Below are 16,449 nucleotides of genomic sequence, written 5' to 3'. Positions count from 1 at the left end.
CTGATCTACTCTGTCCACACCTGATGTTGTACTCACTAGAGTGCCGAGCAAACACCGAGAAAATATTTAGACTTCGTAAGAAAATGAATCGGGGACTGACTCTTTCACCGGTCTTTGCGCCATATTTGCCCGAGAGTGGCTCCAGAATTTAGAAGTTTCCATTATAGAGCCCGATAGGCTCCGCTCTATTGGCGAGCGGTAGAGCAACCTGGCTATAGTACAGCGCATAGCGCGTGAGAATAGGCTGAAGACCTGATAGGTGGTAGGCGGAATGGGGGTTGGGGGCCCTGAGTGGGATGCAGGACTGGGCTCATTTGACTCGACCACGCGATACGATGGAGTGTGAACGGGGCACCTCGACGGCGTCACTACGTCTTGGATTGGATGGAGGTGCATGGTAGATGGAAGAAAATAGAATTATACGCCGCGCTATTATTGATCGGGATGAAGTAGCAATCGTGGATCTTAGCAGTATAAAGTTGACCTCATATCCCTTGTTGGACTTTTTCTTTCTCTATCCAAGCCATTTATATCAAAGCCAAACACTACTCTTAAGCTTCTTTTTCAAGGTTCTTTACCTACCACCTCTATATTCATCATGTCTCCTTGCACCTGTAACTGCTGCTCCGGCGAGTGCAACTCCTGCTCTTGTGCCAGCTGCAAGGTATGTCATTGCTTGCTCACTCCGTGTCTTAGAGCCATCATTACTTGAAGTGGGATGAGGCCCTGGAGCGAAAGCTATACTAACTACCCTTCTAGCACTAAGCCGGCTCATACGCCATCATCACCGCCATCTTCCTCCAATACAACTCATACCAGACCCGGACTCCCACTGTTATTGAACTAGCTAGGGTGCGGGTGTCCTCATTGTCGAGGTTATGAGAGAACTCCATTGTGATTGTCATGATCGAGCTGATTGTATGCTACGATCTGGGGATAATAGGGCCTGGAGCCTTGTGGATGGGGTGTTAAGTTTATAGGTTCAGATTCGACCTCGTGTATGTTCTTGTGATTTAGTCTTCAGCCAAGTGCTATAAGTTATAAATATGCTGGTTATATTATTATCTGTGATCTCCAGTAGTATCTATATGCTCTAGTAAATGTGGCTAGGTGATTTGATCCTGGTCATGTAAGTGAAGTGTCCACTGAGCGCCTTTCGCATATATTGTATCGAACTCAGATCGACAAGAAACAAATGCTTACTTTAACACCAAGGAACAAGAACAGTAGTGTACAAAAGCGCTCAAATTGCAATTCATTCCAACTAATGGGATGCATATGAAATAAACATTCAATACATGTAACATCAGATCTATAGATCTAACATGGTTGTCACAGCTCGTCTTTTGAGCGAGGCACAACATTACCTGCCTCCTCGCCACCAGCACATGCAGCCGGCGAGGTAACAAGCATGGAGTACACGCACTTCTCTTCTTCCGCTGTCTTCAAGATCTTGTTCTCCTCACCGCACTCCAAAATGACCTTGGTCGACCGGCTAGGTCCATTCCAGCAAGACTGGCCGCGATCGTACTCAATCATCATCTTCTCGACATTGATGACCTCGCCAGCCTCGTTCACTTCTTCCACACTCATGGTTCCAACATGAGAGAATTTGCCCATGGACACGGAGCTGCCTCCCTTCCTTTGGTTCTGCTTGGTCGACTCAAGGAAGCAATGCTCGTACGTGTACTCACCCGCATCCTGGGAGATACATACACCCTTAAGTGCGCGGAAGATGGAGGCCGGGCCATAGTCCTGCTCAAGGTCAGCACGCTGGTCGCGTAGCTTGTTCTTGAGACTGGTAACAGTGTCTTGTGCGGCCTTGAGGGCATCGCGTGCCTGGGTCACGGCCTTGGATTCGGAGGAAGAGTTTGCATCGGCCTTGGGAATAATGCCGTTTTCTTCAAGGAAGCTCTTGACAGAAACGACCCTGTCTTCAATGAAGCTGACAAGTGACGGTGGGAGATAAGCAGCGAGCTTGTACACTATAGTTTCCTGTTAGTAAACTATACTAGGTGTCACAAGAACTTAGGGAATAACTTACCTAGATCTGTGTCATTGCATCCATCCTCCTCGTTTTCCCAGTGCTCCCAGTTAACACCACTGTCCTCACCGTCGGCTTTGGAAATCTCGTCCAAGTCGCGGTCCACGGCAGCATTCGTACCCTCAATTCCCTGTTCACGAGCAGCGTAGTCCTCATAGCTACGGACCGCACGTTTAACACCCTCATCATTGAAATTGGGGTTATATTCCACCTTGACCTTAGCCAGAATATCCTCAAGCTCCTTCACTCGCTCACGGGCTTCATCCCGCTGGCGACGCACATCGACCAACGCATTGCGTAGCTCATCAACACGGGCCTTAGCCAATTTGGAAAGGGCGCTGACTTTGCCTTTACCCTTTCCAGTGCGGACCACCTTACGGTCCTGCTCCTGAGCGAGCTTCAGATCAGCCTCGAGGTTCTGTTCTTTGACCTCAGCGCCCTGAATCTCGGCCTCTAGCCCAACGATATGATCCTCAATCTCCTGCTGTTGGCGACCAGCATCGACAAGAAGATCCTTCTTCTTCCTCAAGGCAGCTGTCATCGACTTTTGGTTCTGCTCCTCCTGTTTCCGCCATTGCTTGCCAATATCCTTGCATCGGTCTTCACATTTCGTGCCCCCAACGCGAGCCCACTCGTCGGTACCATCGCAGCACTGCTCATAATCACAAATACCATCGTTGACACGCTGGAATGGGACGTATGATGGCCGGTGGCCCTTGTTTTTGCAGTAGAATCCCGGGAGGGCGTGTGCGATGTCCACATCGCTATTCCCGGGCCGGTCGGCCACCGTTAGTGGCGAATTGCGCGAGATATGTGCGCAGGCAGATGTGCCGGGCTCGTCGCTTCCGTCGGGGCAGTCACAGTAGTCATCGTTGACGGCCGAGAAGGGGATTTTGACCGAAGGATTCGAGATACAGGTGAATGTCGTCGAGTCCTGGTAGAATTTGGCAACTAAAGATACTACATTAGTATAACACCCAAGAGAAAAATGATCAATTGCCTATCATAGATCACTGCTACATGAACCCGCTGCAGAAACACTAGTGGAGATCTAAAGGGTTCAGATACTCACATTCTGGGGCCAAGCCACGGGGACGCGCAGGCTTGTCACTACTAGCCTGGGCCGCAGACCCAGCGGCAGCCAATAACACTAACGACTGAGGGAGTCTCATGCTTGAGGCATTGAGCTTTGTTTGTGGAGGTGCGGAGAGAGCTTCTGGCCAGCTGTTGATAGCGGGCCCGGGCTGGATCTAATCGCCGCTGACTCAGCGCGCTATCTTTCCGACTTTATCGTGGCGAAGTAGTGGGAGCAACTCACATCAACTGCATCGCAAATATGGGTAATGACGGTGGCAGGTGAGTGACTTTGCTACACACGCGCTACATATTCAGACTTTCTAACAGAAGCCTTTCTAGTATTCCGACTCGCCGAGAGCTCGTCCGTGAGGCAGCTCGCGCCCCAAGCACGGCGCAAGTAAAAGAGACACAGCGCGAGCAGCAAGAACACTGCTGGACTACATGTCCGCTTTCACACAAGTCACTATCCCGGCCAATTGTATCAGACTCAGTCGGGAATCTTTACAACAAGGACGCTATACTCCAGTTCTTGATCCCCGGCGACGATGTTGAGGGCATCAGCTCCAAGGCCGACTGTGAAGAGATCCTGTGCGGGCGAGTGAAGTCGCTCCGGGATGTGGTCGAGATGAAGTTCGAAATCGATACCGAGCTCACAGAGCACCCGGCCGGTCGTGCTTATGCACCCCGTGAGCGCCGCGAGGGCTGGATTTGCCCGGTCACCACAAAGCCGTTGGGCCCAAGTGTGAAGTCTGTGTACCTGGTGCCGTGTGGACATGTGTTTTCGGATGAGGCTATCCGACAGCTTAAGGGCGACAAGTGCTTGCAGGTAAGGATCACACCTTGTATACAAAGCGGCGACAGTGGCTAACGTGCATGTGCTAGTGCAACGAATCCTACACCGAAGATAACGTCATTCCCATCCTTACAATAAAAAAAGAAGACAAGCAACGTCTGATTGAGCGAGGCCATAAACTTGCTGAACAAGGCCTCACACATTCCCTCAAAAAAGCTCCGGGCTCAAAGAAGCGCAAGAAGAATGCCACCGCTGAGGGTGTAACTGATGCCCCCGGTCCCATTGAGCCTGCTGACTTGGTAGTGCCTAAGCAATCCTCAGATTCTAAAAGCCAAAGCAACACCTCCACATCGGTGCCTACTACTGCTTCTGGCAATGGAATCAAGAACGCTGCTACTTCTTCGCTCACTGCCCGTGTGTTGGCGGAGGAGAATGAGAAGAAGAAGCGCCGGAAGATGATGGGTCGGAATGAAAATATCGACAGTCTTTTCTCCAAGAAGGACGGCGGGTCCAAGAATCGTGATTTCATGACCAGAGGATTTTCCATATCATGACCTATGTTCTATCTTTCTGCTGCGCAGAGGTAGACACTAGGCCTGAAGTGTGCCTTTCAATGTGACACAAGGTCGTGGGGGGAGTTTTATTTCCGGAGTTCACAAGGATTTGGTGTTCTTCAATGATTGATGGTGACTACAGCGTTGTATGAACGAGTAGACTGGCAGACATACCTTACATTCCAAAATTAACATGTACAATTATCTGAACTCACTTGACATGACGAGACGAAACAAGGACAAAAATGCAATTCAATCAACAATTCTAATGTACAAAAGATTGCTCTTAGATAAAGGAAAAAGACGCCTCCAACATTCTACAAAACATTCAGAAAGGCCTAGACATTCACCTTGGTCTTCTTAGCCTGCTTCCAAGGCGGGAGCTTTTTCTGGCCCAGGGCTTTGCTGATCAAACCACCCTTGTAGAGGGCAGAAACAATAACCTTCTTGCGGCCAAGATCTTCATCGTTGTCGTGGCGAGTCTGGCGGACGTCGGAAATCTTAACATTAGACAATTTAGCGGCACCGTTCTTGTCCATAAGCTCATGGAGAATCACAGGCGTCAATCTGGCAGTCTTTTTGCGAAGTTCCTCCTGTGCGGTGAAAACTTCTCCGGTAGTGGTGGAAGAGATGATAGAGTCGGAAATGCGCTGAGAGGTCAATTTGGAGAGGCGGGCAAAGAACTAAGATGTAGTTGTTAGTGATGTTGGTTATGAAGGTCGAAGGGGGAACACGAACAGCAAACTTGATGTTTCCATCAGCCAGCGACAGGGTATTGAGGTCATTCTTCTGATCCTTGGTCTCTGGGTCATACAGGCGATTTTCCGCTGTGCCAGTTATCTTCTCCAATTGCTTCTTGAAAGCGACCTCGGTCATTTCCTCGCCGTACGCAGGCCCTGCTACATTTTGTAGAAGGGATTCCATCGTTTTATTGTCGGGGAACCGGAGACGGTCGCCCCAGTTACCAGAGTCACCTCCGATCTTGACCATGTCGAGTTGGTCCTGGATCTCTCGCGAGTGGAGTTGGCTAACAACGGTGACTTTTCTCCCCAACAATTGCATCAATCCAATCTCCACGGCAGCTTGATGCGCGGCCTTCATGTATGGGACAGGTTCTGGGTTGTGGTACCATCTGTTCGATCAAAAGGGACATTGTCAGCAAATCCATTGAGGAATAAAACCAGCATGCAGAGACAATTGGAAACTTGGATTGAACGTACGGTGTGACTTCATCAACTTCCCCATTAGATCCCTTAATACGCCATTCTTTCTCCTTGAGGTAACCAATCTTAGGCATTCCCTCCCAGGTGAGGCTCTCATCAGCTGCTTTAGCTGGTGCTTCACCATCTTGAAGACTGAATGCTTCATCTGCCTTGGTCTCTTCGGCAATGGGTTCTCCGGGACTCATATTAGATCCAGGCATGATCTGACTTCCAGAGTAGGGGTCTGCTGGGCCGGGAGGGTTGTCGGTTCCCCAAATCTTGCGCCGGGCGCGTTCGAGGACTCCGGGCCCCTCGGAGGCATAGCGGCGGACTTGACCGAGCGGCGAGATACGGGGGGTGGCTCCAATTCTGCAACTGGAGCAGATGAAGTTTGCCTCCCGCAAAGGGAGGCGCATTGAAGGTCGCATTGTCAAGGTGGGCGCGAACGTTGTTTGAGAGCGTCGAGCTGGCGGAGTTGGCCTAGACGGAGAAACAAATTCGAGAAAGGTACAGGTCACGTGTCGGTGATCTTGATGCTTGGCATTTTGGTGTCTACCTCGCTGGCCCAAGGCCAGGGTTTTGACATTGCAAATCAATAATTTTACTCTAGTATGATTGCATATGGTGGTTCATTATATATATATTTTGGTTTTCCTATTTTCCCAATCCACGCTCGATGTTGAATGAAACCAATTCTTGGATGGCTATTCCATGTCTGTACATCCCGCCAAAACTGCCAATAACTGCAGTCCAAAAAGAAAAGATATAACTAGTACAGTCAGATCTGATTTTGCCTATAGTGATTATACTGCACTCAATGTGTAATATATCTCAGAAATGTCTCAGATCCTAGCCTCTAATCTTCGAGGCGAAGAACTATAGTCGCACAAAGAAAATGAATCATTCATAGTATGCAAACTGTATATGTATACACATGCAACGCTGGTATCATACTACTAATCCAAATAGACAAAAAGCACATTTTATGCAAATCGGGTGAAACGATTCACTCACGGACAAACATGCCCGCCATACCCATACCTGTACCAATGCACATGCTAATAACACCGATCTCCTGGCCACTGCGCTCCAACTCAGGCAGCAGAGTAGCCAATTGACGAGCACCAGTAGCACCGAGGGGGTGACCGATAGCAATAGCACCACCGTTAGGGTTAACCTTAGCCTGGTTGATACCAAGCTTGCGAACGCTGTAGAGAGCCTGCGAAGCGAAAGCCTCGTTAATCTCCCAAACCCCAACCTCAGGAACCTCAATGCCAACAGCCTGCAGAAGCTTAGGGATTGCAACAGCAGGGCCAACACCCATCTCATCGGGGGCACAGCCCGCGACGGCAGACGCGACCCAGCGGCCCTTGATGGAACCAGACAGACCCAGCTCCTCGGCAGTAGAGCGACGCATCAACAAAGTAGCAGCGGCACCGTCGCTGACCTGCGAGCTGTTACCTGCGGTGCTGGCGCCGGTAGGCGAGAAAGCGGGCTTGAGCGCGCCGACCTTCTCGAGGGACAGGCCGTGACGGATACCATCGTCCTGGGAGACGGTGACTTCCTTGGCGGGGGCATCTGGATTCGCAGGGTCAAGTGTCTTGGTAGTGACAGAGACAATCTCGGATTCGAAGCGGCCTGCCTTCTGGGCGGCGGATGCCTTTGCGTGAGACTCGACGGCGAAAGCGTCCTGGTCTGCGCGGGAGATACTGTAGCGCGACGCGACGTTCTCGGAGGTAAGACCCATGGGCATGATGCAGTCGCGGGCGTCCTGGGAGTGGGACTCCTTCAGCTCGGGCCAGAGGACTGTGGGGATTGCGCGGGAGCCGTAGTTTCGGGTCATGGATTCCATGCCGCCGCCGACACCGACGTTAATTGCGCCGGCGCGGATGCCGTTTGCGATTGTTGTGATTGCTGCCAGGCCGGATGAGCATTGGCGGTTGATCGTGTTGAAGGGCACGGAGTGAGGGAAGCCGGCGTGGATCTGGCCCATGCGGCCGGCTTTGGCGCCGCCCAGTTCTTGTAGGACGGAGCCGATGAGAACATCGTCAATCTGGGCGGGGTCTAGGTTTGGGTTTGCCTTCAGTGTGGCTTGTAGCACGCTGGCGAGTAGCTCTTCTGGGTAGGCGTCCTTGAAACCACCCTTCTTGGCGCGGGTGACGGGTGTGCGCAGCGAGGAGAGGATGACGATGTCATTGGGGGACTTCTGGAGTACTTGGCGGAGACCGCGGGGGATTGGAGAAGCCATGATTGTGTAGGTTGGTTGGAATATTTGAATTATTTGAAAGTTGTATACTGAGACTCAAGCGTATTTCCGGTCTTTCTCGGCGCTGTCAGTTTGGATTTGTATACCATGCTCTGGGGTAGCTACTCACATCTGTACAATGGCTAAAGTATGCAGGAAATAGAAAATATAGAAACAGACAGTAATTCCATCGAAACAGCTCCCCGGGACTCCATAATTATAGGAAAATCCCGGACAAAATTCCGGGGTTGGAAGTACCGTTGAATCGCCGCGGCACTGGAGATCGGCTAAGCGGTTTCCCGCAAAATGTGGGGAGAAACTGTTGGATATTTCAACTTCTAGTATATCCCTGGGGCTAGTCTTCTAATTCTTGCTACTGGATTCTACAGAACCTCTCTAAATATTCTACCTTACTGAATCCTCCAAATGACAGGCAGCTCGACGTCGGCTCCGACCTGGAGACAATCGGATGCTTATGTCAGCCACATCGGATCGGCACTTTGGAGCCGACAGAGAAGCCGAGAATAATTGGAGACATTCTCGAATTCGATATCTTGGATTTGGTTTGGATATTCTGAGATCCGGAGATAAACTGATTGATAACCCTAATGAGGGGCACATGAATGGTTCCCCTTGCTCATCCGTCCATGAAAGCCATCTTTGCCAGGCAAGTAGCCTCGATGTTGTTCTCCTTAGGGACGAGCCAGAACTTAACCTGGACGACCATCTCAACCATTGTAATACCAGTTTCGGCCAGCTTGAACATTTCAGCATTAGCAACCGGAGCGCCCTTGCAAGTCTTCCATCCATTGTTCTTCCACTTGGGTAGCCACTCCGTCAAGCTGCGGACGAGGTACTCGGAGTCTGTTTTGATAACAAAGGTATTCAGCGGCATCAGGACCTTGCCCTTGCGCACCATCTTGCGTCGTTTCTCGATGATGTTGGTTGCATTGCGCAATGCCCGCAGGCAGGCGGTCAACTCGGCGATTTGGGTCGTGTGGCAGTGCTCATCCTTGCCTGGAATGGGCGAGGAGATGTTGCCGGCGTTGCCACGGCCGTAGAACACTCCGATTGCCGAACGTTTTCCAAACTTTCCGGTGAGACATTCTCCGTGAATGGCGATGATCAGGGAGTCTTCGTGGCCCTCGTATTGCTTGCAATCTCGGCATTTGCTGGTTGAAGTAGGGCATGCAAGACACATCCACGAGCCGATGTCGATTTCCATCTCCGACAAGGTGAAGTGGGTAGGGTATTCGTTCTCAGCACGGAAGCGGCGGTCTGCAGGCGTTATCTCTCCGTCCCTCTTCACGGGAGAGCCAGCTACATGGTGGCGGGAAACTGCCTTGGTGCGTGGACCGTGTGCAGTAGAGCTGTGAACGCAACCATCCATTCCCTGGCCATAATTATCAGTATTTGGAAGATGGTCTTTGTGCAGCGAGGATAGCTGAGGTAGCTTATGCCAGTGTGACTCAGATGTCAGGATCAGTACTTACCTGAGACGGATGGTGGGCTTTCTCTTTCTGGGGTATCTGTGACACTCGAGGGATGCGGGCTAATTCCGACACCTCGGATTCAAGTTTCTCCTTCCTTTTCTTTGTGTTGATGCGAACAGGAACAGCACCTCCAATCGCGGAAGGCATAGCTGAAGATGGGGTTTGAAGAGATCAGTGTAGTCAATTGGAAAATTGGATTGAGGAAGGAAGAAAGAAAGAAAAGGAAGATAGAAGTCAGGAGGGGCAGTTGAAAACAAAGATAAATAGACGATGGAAAGAGGACAATCACAGTGAAAGTAAACACCTGGAGTCCAGATGTGACCGTGTAAGAGGGTGCACCTGCTCAACACTTCATATCTCAGCAAAATTGTAGAATGTTAACGAATATAAGGACTACAGAATTAAATGTCTTAAACACATCAAAATAAGAATCAAGGTCTACTTTTATGGATTCTATATTTCATTGAAGTAGAACAAAGAGTTGCAGTTTGTCCCGCATTTTAGGTTAGAGAACAATGCCCATGCCATCAAACTAGTTATAACGCGCTTCAATAAAGAGACGCTTGATGATATAGGGTCGAAATAGAAAAACTAGGAAGATGTATGTTAAAGGAGAGGCGCTATAGGCGCGCGATGAGTGTGAACCTCCATGTGGGTGTGATAGCTTAGTGCTGTGTTTTTAGCGGTTGACGCATCAAAGGAGAGACGCTGTAGTAATACGTTTGGAGAATAGCTTATACTAGAAATGAATAGAGCTGTTAAGGCCCATAACTATCAAGAGTGAGATCTAGAAATGGAGAGACTAAGGTGCACAGTGCAATACATTAATGAATTGAGCAGTTCAAGAAATTAATTTTTTGAAACAAAGACTATGGAATTGAATATGAGGCCACCAGGGCCGTTCACTTCATTCTCTGAAGTCAATTCAACCTCACTTCTTTGTGAGGGGGAGTCAGCGGCCATCTCAACGGAAGATGAGATGGTTAGAGTGTCCAGGCACCTGGTGCCGGCACTGAGGGCAGCCCCTGCGGAACCCCATGGTGAAGCGAGGCTTCCGGCGGGCTGCGCCATCAGGCCGGCCGAAGTACTGGACACGGGTGCGGACACGGGGGGGAGGAAGGGACCAAGGGGTGAATCGGAAGGAGCGAGGACTTCCCGAGTCCGTCGCGGTACTTTCGGTCACCGCACTGTAGTCATACCATGTTTGGGTGACTACGGCGTAGCCGTCTTCGTTGACTGGGCCAACGGTGCGAGTGTATGGCAAGGGCCAGTTGACATTGACCATGCCCGATGCCCCATTGTTGGGGGTGGAGAGACGGGGGTTGAACTCGGCTGGCTGGGTGTTGCCTGTGCCGGAGAAAGGGAATGGGCCCTGGGCAGCGGCCTCGGATGGCTCGCTGATATTCAGAGATTGGTTGAAGAGGGTGCGCGGGATGGGCGAGGGCTGGCCATTTTCTTGGACCAGGTGGGGAGAGAGAGCATCGCCATTGGCGAGTGGGGTGAGCGTGGTGGATGGTCCATTGGTGTTGGCTTCGTTGATCTTCACCACGGTGCTGAACAGCTTGGCGGGAATTGGCGATGGTTGACCATTCTCGATCAGGAAGGGAGACAGGTTATCGCCATTGGCCAGATGAGTTGGCATGGGTGGGCATTTGAGGTTCAGTGGTGCAGGGCGGCAAACTCGCTGTCTTGAATTAGTGGCTGATATCAGATATAAATATACCTAGGTAGAGTTGACTAACCTTTTTCTTGGATTGCTCCAGGCCCTGGAGGGTTCGCTTGGAAGGAATCATCGTTACCTGGTAAAGTACGAAGTACCTGGTAGAGTTCAGAGTAATAGAGTAACCATGCAAGGGTAAATCCGAAAGTTTGCGAACGTGTCAGAAGGAAAGAAGCGTTGGAAGTACGGAGTAGATTATATAGTAGAGGATTCTCCATGTTAGAATATGTTCTATTCTATTATGAGGAGAACAATAGGAATTCTCTGAATGTCAATTAGCTTAATTGTATTTTGTTAACTATTGTTAACGCAATTGGGTTGAAGTTCTATAGTTCTATATTGTTCTGTTCTATTGATTACCCGATTAGGACTATATGATACATCCAACATTATTGTGACTTGACCAATCACGTAGAGCATAAGAAAATGAATAGTCAGTATGACAATATTAGAAGTACATGACATGATATGCAGGTCAGATATAAGACGATGTCGGTGTAAAAGCAGTCGTGTATAACATTGACTGTGGTCATCTCCGGGCCTATGATTGGATCTCACCAATATGCACACTTAGCTAAAAGAGAGATTTAACCCGTACAGAGAGTACAGATGTACAGACTGAGCTACATACATTACTAGAATGCATATTAAAATCAAGCCCTAAAAATAAAGAAAGTTAGTGTCTCTCAAGTATAAAATCCCTTTCACCCGTGAAATCTGTCGGCCCACTTTTGCCTCTTTGTCCCATTTTTCCCCTTGACAACTCTCTTAAATCTGTGAGTCATTTCTGCCAATTTAAACTTGGATTTTGATTCTGGAGAATCATCTTTTATAATCATCTATAATTTATAACTAATCAACTATTAGTGTTCTTGGAACCACAATGCCTCTTATTAACACTACCGAAGTCAACGAGGACAGTCGTGGTATGTGGAATTCTTCTCACTCAATTTGCGTATACTGATCATTGTTAGTCCTTGGATACGACCCATTGCTGTCCCCCTACTTCTTGCAAAATGAAATTCCCGCTGTGAGTCGAAATTTTTTTTTTCTTCAGCTTCACCCCGCTCTTTGCGGGGACATGGCAAAACTTCCCAACTAACGTCTGTATAGCCTGCCCGTGCCATTGAAACAGTCCGCGCCGGCCGGAATCAAGCAATCGAGATCATTGAGCAGCGCGATGACCGCCTGCTCGTCGTTGTCGGACCATGCTCTATCCACGACCCCGATACCGCTCTCGAGTACGCCCGCCGCCTCAAGGAGCTTTCCGTAAAACTGGAGAAGGACATTTGCGTGATCATGCGCGCCTACCTCGAGAAGCCCCGTACAACAGTCGGCTGGAAGGGTCTGATCAACGACCCCGACATCGACGAGACCTACAACATCAACAAGGGTCTGCGCGTGTCCCGTAAGCTGTACACCGACCTGACCGGCACCGGCCTCCCCATCGCCTCCGAGATGCTCGACACCATCTCCCCACAGTACCTTGCCGATTTGATCTCGCTAGGTGCGATCGGCGCCCGCACCACCGAGTCCCAGCTTCACCGCGAGCTCGCCTCGGGCCTGTCCTTCCCCATCGGCTACAAGAACGGCACCGACGGTAACTTGACCGTCGCCGTTGACGCCATCGGCGCTGCCTCGCACCCCCACCGCTTCCTCGGTGTCACCAAGCAGGGTCTTGCTGCCATTACCAAGACCGCCGGTAACGAGCACGGTTTCGTCATCCTGCGCGGTGGCAACAGAGGCACAAACTATGACCGTGAGAGCATCCGCACTGCCCGTGAGGCTCTCCGCTCCAAGAAGCAGCGTGAGGTCCTCATGGTCGACTGCTCACACGGTAACTCCAACAAGAACCACCTGAACCAGCCCATTGTCGCCAAGGAGGTATCCGACCAGCTCCGTGAGGGTGAGACTGCCATCATCGGTGTCATGATCGAGTCCAACATCTACGAGGGTAACCAGAAGGTTCCCCCCGAGGGACCTGAGGCTCTTCTCCGCGGTGTCAGCATCACTGATGCTTGCATCAACTGGGAGATGACTGTCGAGGTGCTTGAGGATCTTGCCGATGGTGTTCGTGCTCGTCGTGCTGCCCGTAAAGCGCAGCAATAGAGGATTCTCTTTTTCTCTAGATGCCCTGTCTCTTGATTTTCACAGTCCTTCTTCCGAGGGGAGAACGGGTCTGGCATAGATACCTCGTTTCGGTGCCTATTTCTTTTTCTCGGGTTTTCAGCGGTTTCCTTTGTACCTTTTTTTTTCCTTGTTCCTTGGGAAACCCCCTTGGGATTCATGTGTGAATGTGGTGTCAAAAACATTGAGGGTTTTGCGTTGGGCTGGGACTGAGGATTGGCCAACAAAAGTTTTAGGAATATGATTAAAGGCTGAATCTGCTTTTTATATTTTTCTAGGATCTACCGTTTACTTATCCTTTTTTTTCCTGCTCCACTACATGCATGGACCATGTGTAGCCGCGGCAAAGCGCTTCTCCGGAGGGTTCCCTCTTTTGGGGATTAGTGCGCACACCTAGGTTATAAGGGTCTGTTTCGGTGAAAATTATTAGGTGATATAGTTACTGGGTAGTGGCGGTAGGTAGTACCTACATGTAGTATGCCCGTAGGTTACATTGTGGGATTTGAAGATGAAGTAGAAATGAGATAGAAGCAGATCTATGTACTGTACACGATATACATGGAAGCCCGTCCGTCCACTCCCTTCGGAGAGTATCAGGAAAGACTATACTGACTAGGAACACATTCCAGAAAGATAAAAGCAGAGAACGCCGTAAACCCCCTGGGAGAATGGAAGCAGGCCACGAGAAAAGATCGCAGCTTGCCATGCAAGAGAAAAAAGAATTGCAGATGGCGAGATGTGAAGACCGGGAGGTAGAGATGGGTCTAGATTATGTCCGTTGGTAGATGATGAAATCAGATCAACATTATATCCGCGGACAGGTTATGCCAATCGACCCATCTATTCCGTCCTTCTTTCTTTTTGTTTGCTTGGACCAAAGCCGACACCAATTTACCGTCCTGTCAACCAGCTAGTCCAGCTCGATGTCTTGGCCTTCGCAGCTTGTTCCACATTCTCGGCCATCACATCCAACTGGCCGGGCAGCGGAGCGCCGGTCTTCGCCGCAGTATCCAAAGCTTGCTTGGCCTGCACGGCCTCCATAACACTGCCTTGGGTCTGTTCGGCACCCTCAATAGCCAAGACTGGTGCAGCAGAGGCACCGGTGTCTTCCATGTTGAGCTTTTCGAAGAGGAATCGCTTTGCCTTGGCCCAGGGCTTCTGTGCCTTATCCTCCTCGCGCTTCTGCTTCATAATATCACCGATCCTCTCCTTCTTCAGGAGCTCCTCCTGTTCGATAGTTGCGGTACCGTTGGCGCAGGCGATCTCGGCCTGTTTGAGAGTCTCGAGTTCCTTTGCGATCCAAAGCGTGCGTTGACGACGGTTATAGAGCGTGAGCGAGACCATCGAGTAGATTGTAAGAACACCGCAGACACCTAATATAGCCCAGTAGGATTAGTATAAGTCCAGTAGGGGTCATTTGGGGGGTTCCGTTGGTTGTCATCGTTGACTCGGACTTCCGAAGGGATCGTATGTTGTGTTGCTATTTTGCTCATATTCCACAGGAAACATACCGGACGCGGCAATCAATGAATAAACCATTCCCTTGTGCGCTTTATTGGCGAATCTCCGCCCAGACTCAATCCATCGGTCCGTACCGCTGCCAGCTGCCTGTGTCTTCCGAGCAGCCCGTGCCTGTGCTCGCAGTCGTTCCACCTTCTCCTTGGGTGTCTCCGGTTGACCGCTGGGGCCAAGTTGCTGTGGTGATGGCTTCTTGTTGGAGGTCTTGCCAAAGTCTGGGGCTTGGTACGCGCCGGCGGTCTTGGAGTTGGCGTAGGGCCCTGTGGCCGTGAACCGCGTTGCGTCTGCGGCGGATCGGGACATGTTGGAAGTTCCCGGTTTCGGGGGGAGAGCTCGAGATTGGGATTGGGAATCAAATTATTATTACTGCAAATTGGCTGGAGGCAATTGGAGGGCTGTGGTGGGGTGATGGAGCTGGAGGCAGTTGATAAACCGGGGGATTTGCAGGTTGGAAGGTAAATTTTCAGCACGGGAGATGCGCCAAGACATTCAACAGCTACAACTGATATGACTTTCATCTTTTCCTTTCTCACTTCTCATTTTCGTGGGATTTGTAATTTATATGCTATCAATAAATTATACTTACTCTTTGTGAAATTGACTGGTCTCTCTAAACACACTCCCTTCTCCCATTCTGACTCTGCATATGTATCCTTCGACCGTCTTTGGAACACTTCACATCTACATCCATCTTCACTCACCACTCTCAATCCTTATTATCAACTAAGACTTCCGAGGTTCATATATCGATTAGAAACCTTTGGACCAACCGACTCATCTCTCAAATCCCATCAGGAGACTATTATCTCAATATGGGAGACAGCTCCTACAATGCCTCGGACTTGAACTCAGTCCTCAGCACCTTGTCTAGTCTAGCTTCTCAGGGTCAGGGCAGCACTAGTCAACATATACCCACACCTAACCCACCCCCAAAAACCGCACCCTCTCAATCCAAGCCCTCGGAGGATCCACGACCTCCGCAGCCAAGGATAACGAGACCCTCCACCACTTCTATTTCTACTTCTACTTCTGACTCATCAACTATCACAACCTGGCCCGCGGCACTACGACATGTGATGCGCACCGTGGGTCAAAATGAGGAGACCCAGGCGCGCATCCGCGGTGTGATTCGAAGTCAACACCGCCATGAACAACAATGGTTCCATGCCCGTGAGGCATTATTGAAGCAGCAGCAGGGTCGCCCTGAGAAACAGAGGGAGCTAGATGCAGTCTTGTGGGTTTATCTCTATGCTAGTGCTCTGCGGTATTTTACTTTTGACTGATAACTGACACTTAAATAAGGAGGTCGATCGGTGCCCCAGTAAAAGAGGACGATGGCTCGGTATGTTCTCAATACTACTTTACTTATTCACTATGACTGATCTTTATTAGACTGAAAAAGAACTTGCCGCAGAGATTGCAACCTACGATGCAAAGGTTCATAGGGCAGCCGTGCAAATGGCAGATGCCATCATTGCCGAATTGCGCGGTCTGGATGTTCCATTCTTTACGCTTCGGAAGGAGCTAGTCCAAGATATTCCATCCAATATGGAAGGCTTACAGTCACAGAGTCAGACTGAGTCCACCCGAACTACCCGATCGCCAATTGCTAAGTCTGAGCTTGTGAAGTTGCAACAACGCATGTTGGAGTTGCTAGAGGATCTGTGTAAATAATG

At 50.1% G+C, this 16,449-nt stretch overlaps 10 protein-coding genes across 10 annotated transcripts; 3 read left to right on the top strand and 7 right to left on the bottom strand.

The window, feature by feature from the left end:
* Positions 1-574: 574 nt before the first annotated feature.
* Positions 575-893, bottom strand: N7517_011105 (uncharacterized protein; the record flags this gene model as incomplete). Its single annotated transcript, XM_056728828.1, has 2 exons — positions 575-707; positions 778-893. 2 exons carry the CDS (start codon positions 891-893, stop codon positions 575-577), a joined length of 249 nt encoding a protein of 82 aa, XP_056574643.1.
* A 439-nt stretch (positions 894-1,332) lies between these two features.
* On the bottom strand, positions 1,333-3,216 carry N7517_011104 (uncharacterized protein; the record flags this gene model as incomplete). Its single annotated transcript, XM_056728827.1, has 3 exons — positions 1,333-1,985; positions 2,045-2,995; positions 3,117-3,216. 3 exons carry the CDS (start codon positions 3,214-3,216, stop codon positions 1,333-1,335), a joined length of 1,704 nt encoding a protein of 567 aa, XP_056574642.1.
* Positions 3,217-3,380: 164 nt separating this feature from the next.
* On the top strand, positions 3,381-4,468 carry N7517_011103 (replication termination factor 2; the record flags this gene model as incomplete). Its single annotated transcript, XM_056728826.1, has 3 exons — positions 3,381-3,400; positions 3,461-3,947; positions 4,004-4,468. 3 exons carry the CDS (start codon positions 3,381-3,383, stop codon positions 4,466-4,468), a joined length of 972 nt encoding a protein of 323 aa, XP_056574641.1.
* A 338-nt stretch (positions 4,469-4,806) lies between these two features.
* Positions 4,807-6,098, bottom strand: N7517_011102 (mitochondrial 54S ribosomal mL50 protein; the record flags this gene model as incomplete). The annotated part of the gene is made up of 3 exons (XM_056728825.1): positions 4,807-5,151; positions 5,207-5,600; positions 5,689-6,098. 3 exons carry the CDS (start codon positions 6,096-6,098, stop codon positions 4,807-4,809), a joined length of 1,149 nt encoding a protein of 382 aa, XP_056574640.1.
* Positions 6,099-6,676: 578 nt separating this feature from the next.
* N7517_011101 (uncharacterized protein) lies at positions 6,677-7,918 on the bottom strand (the record flags this gene model as incomplete). The annotated part of the gene is made up of 1 exon (XM_056728824.1): positions 6,677-7,918. The coding sequence occupies one exon, from the start codon at positions 7,916-7,918 to the stop codon at positions 6,677-6,679; it is 1,242 nt and encodes a 413-aa protein (XP_056574639.1).
* Positions 7,919-8,552: 634 nt separating this feature from the next.
* Positions 8,553-9,555, bottom strand: N7517_011100 (uncharacterized protein; the record flags this gene model as incomplete). The annotated part of the gene is made up of 2 exons (XM_056728823.1): positions 8,553-9,308; positions 9,409-9,555. 2 exons carry the CDS (start codon positions 9,553-9,555, stop codon positions 8,553-8,555), a joined length of 903 nt encoding a protein of 300 aa, XP_056574638.1.
* An 817-nt stretch (positions 9,556-10,372) lies between these two features.
* N7517_011099 (uncharacterized protein) lies at positions 10,373-11,201 on the bottom strand (the record flags this gene model as incomplete). Its single annotated transcript, XM_056728822.1, has 2 exons — positions 10,373-11,092; positions 11,151-11,201. The coding sequence occupies 2 exons, from the start codon at positions 11,199-11,201 to the stop codon at positions 10,373-10,375; spliced, it is 771 nt and encodes a 256-aa protein (XP_056574637.1).
* An 810-nt stretch (positions 11,202-12,011) lies between these two features.
* Positions 12,012-13,237, top strand: N7517_011098 (3-deoxy-7-phosphoheptulonate synthase; the record flags this gene model as incomplete). The annotated part of the gene is made up of 3 exons (XM_056728821.1): positions 12,012-12,054; positions 12,103-12,158; positions 12,242-13,237. 3 exons carry the CDS (start codon positions 12,012-12,014, stop codon positions 13,235-13,237), a joined length of 1,095 nt encoding a protein of 364 aa, XP_056574636.1.
* Positions 13,238-14,146: 909 nt separating this feature from the next.
* Positions 14,147-15,076, bottom strand: N7517_011097 (cytochrome c oxidase assembly protein COX14; the record flags this gene model as incomplete). Its single annotated transcript, XM_056728820.1, has 2 exons — positions 14,147-14,628; positions 14,767-15,076. The coding sequence occupies 2 exons, from the start codon at positions 15,074-15,076 to the stop codon at positions 14,147-14,149; spliced, it is 792 nt and encodes a 263-aa protein (XP_056574635.1).
* A 509-nt stretch (positions 15,077-15,585) lies between these two features.
* On the top strand, positions 15,586-16,447 carry N7517_011096 (DUF2458 domain-containing protein; the record flags this gene model as incomplete). Its single annotated transcript, XM_056728819.1, has 3 exons — positions 15,586-16,007; positions 16,076-16,115; positions 16,166-16,447. 3 exons carry the CDS (start codon positions 15,586-15,588, stop codon positions 16,445-16,447), a joined length of 744 nt encoding a protein of 247 aa, XP_056574634.1.
* Between the last annotated feature and the right edge of the window lie 2 nt (positions 16,448-16,449).

This window comes from Penicillium concentricum, assembly GCF_028827145.1.
Source record: "Penicillium concentricum strain IBT 3081 chromosome Unknown utg000006l_segment0_segment0, whole genome shotgun sequence".
Taxonomy (NCBI): domain Eukaryota; kingdom Fungi; phylum Ascomycota; class Eurotiomycetes; order Eurotiales; family Aspergillaceae; genus Penicillium; species Penicillium concentricum.
This window is presented reverse-complemented; position numbering and strand designations above follow the sequence as displayed.